This window comes from Ciona robusta, chromosome 14, assembly GCF_009617815.1.
Source record: "Ciona robusta chromosome 14, ASM961781v2".
Lineage (NCBI taxonomy): Eukaryota > Metazoa > Chordata > Ascidiacea > Phlebobranchia > Cionidae > Ciona > Ciona robusta.
Window position 1 is genome coordinate 2,233,963 of NC_143248.1, and position 9,972 is coordinate 2,243,934.

The 9,972-nt window shown below is 39.9% G+C and overlaps 1 protein-coding gene across 1 annotated transcript; it reads left to right on the forward strand.

Moving 5' to 3' along the window:
* Positions 1–225: 225 nt before the first annotated feature.
* Positions 226–9,029, forward strand: LOC149724878 (uncharacterized). The gene is made up of 5 exons (XM_089892318.1): positions 226–1,644; positions 2,384–2,440; positions 6,871–6,944; positions 7,366–7,520; positions 7,734–9,029. Exons 1-5 carry the CDS (start codon positions 1,545–1,547, stop codon positions 8,938–8,940), a joined length of 1,593 nt encoding a protein of 530 aa, XP_089748444.1. The 5' UTR covers positions 226–1,544; the 3' UTR covers positions 8,941–9,029.
* Positions 9,030–9,972: the final 943 nt, after the last annotated feature.

Genomic DNA, 9,972 nt, shown 5'->3' on the forward strand with positions numbered 1-9,972 from the left:
TTGCGGGGATCAAAATCGATTGATAGGTGCATAGTCTTTTATTAGCCGTTTTCAATCAATTATACGCTTGGTTAGCGCTTGCCCTCGAGTCCAATACTTCGACTGTGTATACGACCAGATGTTTATTCAGCTGGGTTAAAAGTTTTAGACTTGTTGCGCGTAAATTATCTTAAAAGAATTTCTCGTATAGTAGGGTGGGGGAGATGGAACACCTTTAGCACATACTATCCAAATATCCTGATCGTGTTTTAAACAATTAACAATGGTTTGTGGTAGCCGTGAGCATACAGTTCAATTTTTGTCATTGAATGTTCTTTGTTTACTACCAAATGGGACGAGAAAATAGAATGAAAAAGTGTAACATCTTCCCCCACCCCACTATATACGTTACAACTTGCGGCGCCCCTTAATCCAATAAATCTTTTCAAAGTGTGTTATTGGCTTCGCGGCTTTTCGGAAACCGAAAATTATCGTCGCGAAGGACAATCCGCATTTCGTATAAAAGTTTTACCTTGCCAGCGATATTAGGTCATGGAAGTATTACGCGAACAATAAGTATTTTCGGTAGGGTTATACGGTTATATTACGACTTTCTTAACGATCGGTTTATGCAGTGAAATCGTTGGTTTGTATATTTTCGTATGAGATTATACAGCGATGTCAAAGTGAGATAAAATTTTCAAAGCGCAATGCGGTAGTTGGTCCGGTTGCATTTGGTTTGCAAGGCTATAATTTGTAATACAGTATACGAAGGAATTGTGCTTTTTTGGTGCAACATGCTCTGCAGATCGTGTTACACCTATACTAGTGTAATAATAAGGCCTTGTGTAATACTATACCGTCTGGCAGTCGATTTACAAGTTTAGCCCGCACAAATAACATTCCACGACTTTTCCGCGCCTACGTCACGGCGCATTGTGACGTCACAGATAAGTGGTAGGAGATGAGTTTTTTGTGGGAATCGTGGCAACAGGATGCAGAAGTGCGACATTAAACCTGCATTTCCTTTTCCCAAGCACCCGAAATAGAAAATTAATTGTGTTTCGACAAGCAGTGGTCTAAACTGGTTAGCATATAACAGGACCAGCAAGCCGAAAACGGTCATTCGTAGTTCTATAGGCGTCTTTCTGTTTATTCAGCCGTATATTACACGTGTTGAAGTCTGCTTCTAGCTTCGCCCAGAAATCTTGACATACCATTGTATGTTCAATGAGAAAGTTGCTTTTGAAAGGCGTAGTCATAAAGTCAGTGTCATTGGTGTCGCATGAGCGGAAGACGACTAAGCTCCTTAAAACCAATTACTAGTTTCGCGCATATTTATATCTCGTTCTAGTCAAGAAAAGTTATACGCTTAATCATATAGCGTCAAAGGCGCTAATTTTTCAGAATATTCTAAGAGCATGGAATTCCCAGTTTCATAAAGTTTTTTATTGTAATGTTTAAAAATAATAAACCGATACCATTTGTCACAGATCGTTTTATAAGTTACGATTCAAAGATTTTATTGCTATAGCTTTTTTGATTACGTCATCAATAGTTACGTCATGGTGATGGAAGTGACGTCACCACGACTAGGACTCAATCCTAATGCATTACGAGAATTTAAACTTGTTGTTGTGGGTCCAAGAAAAGTCGGAAAATCTGGTAAGTCCGTAAAATTGTGTTAAACTAGAAAAAAACTACTATCAGTTCATGGTGCACCATAAACACGAAAATTTTGACGCTGGTAAAATTTTCGGAAAAAGTAAATTTTTTAAAAAAGTAAAATTTTGAGAAAATTTCAATTGCATTTTAGTGAAATACCAAATTTCTAAGATGTATTTTATAAAAACAGTTGTACGGTTAAAAATAAATGATCCATTACTGAATAAGCTTTTAATCCGACACCCTATACATCAAGTATTGTGTTGTGTAAACTACCTGGACGCCCGACAGTTTTGGGCCAGCGTGGTTGTGTACTTGGTGGAAATTGGTTTCACGTAATAGTACCTGTCATATACATCATGCTATAATTGCTCGTTTTTACGTTAAACGAGTTACCCAATATCGCTTTTATTTTAAAAGCCCATTTTAATATCGATTTCCAGAAATAACTTTGAACTAATACACCCAAAATTGATGGATGTGTTTTCAATTTGGAAAAGAATTCTTTATAACCCAGTCCTGAGACCCCAAAAGGTCACACTGAATTACTTTAGGCTAACATTTCTAAACGTATATAATCCCACACCAAATGAGCCGTGTCGAAGTTAGGACCTCGCCTTTTGCCAGTTGGCACGAAATATAAAGTTTACGATTTATCACTCTGAAATAAACGGTGTTGGCATTGAAAGCAGCGTTTTCTATAATAAATGCACTTATTTATTAAATTTTATGTTTTCAGCTCTCGTCGTGCGATTTTTAACCAAGAGATTTATCAACGAATATCTAGAAAACACAGGTCAGTTTTCTGTATCCGGTTTGCATGCCTGCCAGTTAACGTGTGGTGTCTATATTTCTACTGCGTGGCGTTAGTCCCTGTCAAAACACGCGCCCTATGACGTAGGTAACTGTGACGTAGGCATTAGACGCAGCGTCGAACGTCTGGAGATTTAAAAGTATCCGTTTTAGGGACAATTATACACCACGTTGTCACAAGGCCAATGACTAAGTGAATTTCGTACGGACTCTTTAAAAATGGCCATCGCAGTGACGCAATATGTGTTTGGAACTCGCTACTGTGACGTCATTGTCGTGTAGTAACCTCTTAAAGACAAGTGCTTCTTTGGATGTGCTTTAACGAAACGCAACTATGTTACAATAGTAAAACTAAACTTGGTTATAAGTACAGAACCAATACCAATTCATAGGCACTTAATGCACCACTTTACCCTAAACGTCATAAATTCCATTCACAGCGGAATGCGCTTTCGAATTATGACGTCATGGGCATTGTTTCAATGTTGATTCAGCTCAGCGGTGGGCAGAGACCGGACTACTAGGGGAATTGTTTTTTATGCAAAATATTTTGTTTGGGCATCGTTTTCAAGCTGAAACTCAATTAGTAAATTGGCCGCAGCCGATAGTATTGATTTTGTATACACCTTGTGACAACCTTTGCAATTTGGCTGTGTAGCTGTATTCGTGCTCCCATAACGTTCCGTAAGCTAAGATTCTACAGCTGGCAATGCGTTGAAATAGTACATATGAGTTCGGCGTTTCAGAATTATGGTTGCTTATTTAGGCGGCCAATCGCTCTTAAAAGGCGAATCTATTTTGATTCAGTAAAAACGGTTCGGGATCAGTTTGGCACAATGATACATCGATAAAAATCGATCTTCTTAAAATGAATCAGCTCTGCTGCTCGTTATAGTTAGCTTCGGATTAAATTAGCTGACTTTCCCGAGCGGAGGGACGCCTTGTTTTGTTAAGTTTGGATACGGGTCTAGTGTTTACGCAGCGCGAGGCTTACCGTGTCGAATGCCATTCCGGCTGCTTCAGTTAGGTGCAGGACCGTTACCCCGCGAATGTTATGTCCTTTATGAAACACGTTGAACACGAAGCCACTTGTAATTCCAATTACAATGTTATTCAAGCACGGCGGAAACCGGCGAATTTGGTTTTCAACCAACGATAATACAGTAGCCTCTTGTTTCTGCCAACATTCGCTTTTTTAAGAAAAAAATGCCCAAAATAGAATATATAGTGGGTGGGGTAAGACGGGTCACTTTTAGCACCTAATATCTAAATTTTCAGATCGCGTTTTAACAATTAACAACGGTCTATGGGAGTCGAGAGGTTACGTTTATATAATTCTTTAAATGTTCATTGTTTACTACCAAATGGGACGAGAAAATAGAACGAAAAGTTGTCCCACCCCCCCACCCTACTGAAGTACAATCAAAGGAAGTGTTTTCTTTGTAATATAATTTTCTGGACTTGTATTGTAACAATATTTACCGAAAAACCCTTCGAGTTCTTGCGGGCCATTATACAAACACTGGATATTTAACAAATATTGATTTACAAGTAATTACTCGAACAAACTCGCTTATCAATACTGTTTGCGGATCTTTTGTTTTTCAAGCACAGATAATTGTTTCTGATAACCACTTAGGGTTCAGTGAAACTGCTCGCTGATTTTTAGCATTAATTAATACGTTACTATACCCGTTTTGCGCCGCATACTTTTTCTATGACGCGAATCGTGGTGTTTTCGGCTATTTTTACGCTGCTATATGTTATTTACGACGATCCATTACCGAGAACCGCATTTTTTTTTATCCAACACGTTTGTGCTTTTTTAATGGGATACAGGTGTTTCGTTGTAATTTTGACGCCCACTTAAAAAAAGCCCAGAGCGATGTAGGAATCGGTTTTCAATTAATAACAGCCCGTCTAAACCACATTTGATTACATACTATGAGCATGATTGCACCTATACATCCTACCGATATGGTGTATACATGTGAACAGGAACACCTCAATGCTTATCAATTCAGATACCCATGTACAGCCGAGCCCAAAGGCATCACTTAAGAAAGCGCCTAATGCGAAGACAAGACGTTAATGGTGTATTGCTCATCAAATTGCAGGCAAACGCCTACAATTACCGTGCATGGCGTAGCCTTAGTTATAGTAGTGAGAACCTTTACCGTGCTATGTGTTGTAAACATGACCATAACGCCTAAGGGAGCCGGTTAGTTCTAAAACGTGGGTTCGACCAGTTTTAGGCGGTTAGACGGGGTAGGATGTAAGACAATGATTTATAACGTATACTGCTTAAGCCTTCGTGGCCAAAACTCACACTACTTCTTAGAAAACCCGCAGAATTGGTATCAGGATCAACGCCAGAATAATGACAAGACCCCACGCATCGCATTGAGATAAAACTTAAGGGTCTGCTTGAAATTACACGCTCTATACTTCAAGGGTTATCCGGGTATCTTGGGTATTGATTTTAACGCTTTCAAGAGCAAAATTGTAACCGTCATCAGACGTTGTTTTTGTTGACTTAAATTCGCCACATTTCCTTTCTGTATTGACGAAACACTTCTTAAGTGCGTTTTCCCTGTGATCAACAACCAGCGAGCGTTTTCCGATACAGGAAGTAGGCTCGATTAGTTCAGGTATTTGCAACACATGTAAGGTGTTCTTAGCGTTGTTTGATTCACACCATTTCATTAGTTTATGTACAATCCAAAGAGAAATGACCATATTGTATCGGGGACGCGGCACCCGTCTCTGCGCGCCTTTTCATGCATATAGTTTTATATATAAACACTATAGAACAGGCCAAACCGCCTTAGGGTTTATGGTATAAACATCCGTTCGCGTGGCTTTCCAATACAACTCTTACACTCTAAGTCGATTTTTTCAATAATGCATTATAATGTATATGGCGTTCTTTGTCCCATACGCCATACCAATGCTTTTAAATTAGGAGGGGTTTTCTAAAGGCATTTCCGCTGACGAGTGATATGGAAAGTGGTTTCCTAATTGCCAGTATATTATAATAATAATAATAACTTTATTTGTTTCTTCGATTACGACAGGGAAAATTAAGGTATTTAAAACGAAAAGACAGAATATATATCGAAACACGCCTACAGTTATAAACATATTTACATTTGATTGGAAGAAAATAAGCGTGGTCGCTACACCTAGCAGACAAACGAGCCATTTGTGTTTAATTATTGTCAAGTAAACTTCTAATGGAAACAAAATTGTGCGAAAGTTTAGTTTACTGTTCTACAAAACTTCGATGACGAGTCATAAATGTTAAAGAAAGTCGTTCGATAGCAAAGCGCGAACTAATCGAATTGAAAAATCGGTTCTGTCTAAAGTGACTTTAATATCTGGAATTGATAGACGTGTATCCAATCTCTCATATTTGTTCGCAGCTAACACGATAATTGCAGCCAATTTCGCCGTCGTCTTGTCCTTGAGTCAGTGACAGTTAGCGGGAAGTCCAAACTGGTGATTCTGGCTCGAAATACTTAATTAAACTCGTTGTACCGATACCCAACACCCTGTAACTGGCAGTGCGAGTATTAAACTATATGGTAGCGCTTGGGTGACATTGACGCGGCTGTTGAAGTTGTGGGAAAATTCGGTAAACGGTTCGGTTTCGTACCATAACGTCGCGGATTTAGGTAAGACGAATACGAAGTGTAATTGTACGGGGTGCGAGCGAAATTAATAAAGTGAATTTAATAGTCTTTGCGGAAATAAGGGAAATGTCGCTCTTGGCGCTCCAGTGAAATTTGTGCACGTGATGTGTATTATAAAGGCGTCCTTTGTTCTGCTAAGAAGGTTATCTTATACTGTCCTACGCACCGATGCTGTAATCCGTGTTTTCGTGCGGTTTTGGAGGCGAGTCGCATACGTAAGCACAGAACCATTTAAAATCACTTACGAAAATACTACTCTGGCGGTGTCGCAATACCTTCTTTCGAGATGAAGTTCGATAAGTGGTAAAATTCGGCGCTTGCGTTGGGGATTTTTCCTAATGCGAATATAACAACTATGTAAGAAAACGCCTCGTACTCTTTCAAGTGCACAAATATTTGTTTTTGTACAATACAAGTAGCCCACAAAATGCGTGTTATTCAATCAGATACACCCACAGGCCGTTTTAGAAAATTGGTGTAACGACATACTGCGTACGCACTTATCAGCCGTAATATGTAACATGGGACGAGCTGTCCCGTTTCTTCGAAAACTGAGATTTCGAGCTCCGTGCACGACCTTTACACTGTGTGCGTCATGAACTCGTACTCGCGGAGTCCAGAACAAGTTATATTTATTTTTAACTGCCTCTTAAGCTAGAAGCGGTCAAGTAATAGTTACACAGTGGCTGTTACCTTAATCAAATATTTGTTTTGACAGATATGACCTGCAATGGTGTCGCCGATTTGGACGGAGAAAATTTTCGAGTCAATATTCAAGATACTTCAGAAAAGGTATAGGCCCATGTCCATGTCACGTCATCGCTTTTTAGCGCTTTTGCGTACAGTTGTTTTGGCATTTTTGTTTTGGCATCAGATGCCCATTTATCTAGTGTTATATCAGCCGCAGTAGAATCACGGTTTTGTAAATAATCGTCAAGTATAAAACATAGCGAATATTTATTACTTTACCGTAACGTTTTGGAAATACACCTTGATAATGATAATTTTTGCGGTAATAATTGACCTAAAAATGTAATCGCCTGGTCCAAATTTTAATTAAAATGAAACATTATTAATATATAGGCGCTTAGTGCTGCCAATTTCCAAAGACACCGTTTAAAGTACATTTAAAGTACTTGTTTACTAGAATTGTCTGTAATATGAACGCCAATCGTTACACGAAAAAATCAATATTGTTATGACACGTTTTCAGGGAATGCGAATTTCCTCTATCGAGCATTACATACGATGGGCCGATGCCATAATGCTCTGCTTCTCTGTTACGGACGCTGAAAGCTACAAGAAACTTCGAGAAGTTGCCGTAAAAATGGTGGATAAACTGAACGACCTCGCCGAAAAAGAACCAAGGTAAGATACGAGAAAACTTTACCCTGACATAAAGTTTTATTTTTTTAATACGCGTATACCTCATACCTAATATTAAACAGCCTTAAGATTAATTATACCACATTTCTCCTAAAAAGTTTTATGACTAACGAAAAAGTCCGCAGCTCATTAAGTGTGCGTTTTTGCTATAATTTCGTAGAACCCATAAATTAACATACAACTTTTTCCTTACAGTCGAGTGCCACCTATCGTCGTGGTTGGAAACAAATGCGATCTCGACTACTTCCGCAAGGTGTCGCGTCAGGACGGCTACGATCTCGCTGAGCTACTCAAAGTCGATTATTTCGAAACCTCAGCCAGAGAAGGATGGTCACGGCTCGTCAGCAGAGCTGAATCATTTTCAGACCCTTGCTCAAGTGACAACGAAACTCTAGGCATCGTTGCCTCTACCGCTGCCGCAATAGGTTTGGCAGGAGTCTCGCCAAGCAAAGACTCAAAACCCGCACTGAGAGTAGTCCCCAAGGTTAACGTTACGTCTCCACGGGGCGTGGACGAAAACGAACAGTCACTGAAGCGGTGGGCAAGTTATAACAGCGTCGAGCAGCCGACTCAACGCCACGCTCGGTCGCTCTCAAACGCAGGGTTCAGGTTCGAATCCGGGAGTCCACCGTCTCAAATTAGTTCGACTCCAGTTACCCCTATTCCCAGCGAAGACGACAGTGACGATGCAAAGAAAAGCGCGCACCTTAGCGTCCCGGACAAGTTAAAAACACCACGACGCAGCGTCAATTTAATTAATCGCCTCTCTCCTCGGCTGTCGCGGAAATTCACAAAGCGAGTTACCGAAAAGAAAGCAAACACCAGAGATTCGAACAACAATGGCCAAAAAGGCGCCAAACATTCAGTAATGAACGTTATCTCATGTTCCCTCATGACAACCGCAATGCTTAGCGATACAGTATGCGGTAACCTTTCAAGTTCAAGTAGCAGCCAAAGTAGTGCCAGCACTGCCAGCAGCACCGAAAGCCTATCTTCGTGCGGAGAATCCCGTCTTCAATTCCGCCCTTCAAAATCTACTGCCCTCACCTCTCATCTAAACCGGCATAAGCAACATTATCTCTCAGATAATTCATCACTGAACAATACGCGCATCCATAAAACGGATAATTCCACCGCGCTCCGCATAGCCGAGATAAAGAAAGCGACGTGCACGCATCACCCTAGCAGTCTGCAAACCCAAGAATTCGGAGGTTCAGAACCGTTCCTACAGCTCTGTCGAGACGGGAAACAAATGCGAGGAAGAATGCGTGCAAGATCTCCAAGCCATCTCCTCCGGAGCGGTTTTCGGAGGATAAAATCTCTTGCCGCATCAGATCAAGGGCATCACAACACCAAGCAAGCGCCAAATCATTCCTTATCCGTACCTTCCCCATTAAAGTAATGACGCTATTACTTCGTTATATTTTCATATACTGCTAAGTCGTTCAATCCTTCAGAAACAGTTCGGAATAAAATGAAACGTTTTAAAAACGCTATGCATTCTTTTTAAATGCCGACACAAGGCGTATGCGATAAGCAAAATTGTTATATATAGTTTAAGGCGGTGCAGCGGCGCCGATCGGCTCCCGGGCGGCTCGACGTTCTGCGCTGCTTAGTCAGTTCACACCTTCTTGTTTGAAACAATTTATTGCTGGAAGGCTCGCAGTAAATAAATTAAAAGAAATACGGGTAACTACAAGAATGAACGAAGTACAAAGACAAACTTAAATGTGGAGATATACCTGAAACAATTCTAGAGCAATATGTAGTTACAAATGAAAGCGATAAATCGTCCAACGACGTCTCTACAAATTATACAATCTATTTGATAAGGACAACATAAAAGGGGCACCTTTAGCACATATTATCCAAATATACCGATCGTGTTTTAAACAATTAACAACAGTCCATGGGAGTCGTGAGAATACGGTTTTATAATTCTTTGATTGTACTTTGTTTACTACCAAATGGGACGAGAAAAAAGAATGAATAGGTGTCCCATCTTTTCTACCCTTACACAAATAAAGTAACACATACCTTTTAAATTCTTTTGGTCGCACACAGCAGAAACGTAATGTGCTACTACCAACTGTTGCAATAAAACAAAGAATAACGAAAGCCAGCAAAGTAAGGTCAAAACATAGAAACAATATAAACGATGACGTCACGCATATAATCTCAAAGCAGACTGTTAAGCAGTCACATGCTGAATGAACCCAACTACATGCATATGCTTTGCGACTATATGGACGACACTTTTACACTAAAAAAGGAGTTTTTATACGTTTAATAAACAGACATGGTCGTATGTTATTATTAGTCAACCATAATAAGAATACAGCGTGTAGCTATATTCTACTGCACGACAATTACTGGACCCAATGATCACTAATGACTTGCCCAAACATAGATAGAAAAATCAAACCCCATAAAG

Coding starts and splice junctions, on each gene's coding strand:
- LOC149724878 (XM_089892318.1), top strand. CDS start 1,545: ATGGTGATGGAAGTGACGTCACCACGACTAGGACTCAATCCTAATGCA. Junction 1,645..2,383: donor AAGAAAAGTCGGAAAATCTG/GTAAGTCCGTAA, acceptor TTATGTTTTCAG/CTCTCGTCGTGCGATTTTTA. Junction 6,945..7,365: donor TTCAAGATACTTCAGAAAAG/GTATAGGCCCAT, acceptor ACACGTTTTCAG/GGAATGCGAATTTCCTCTAT.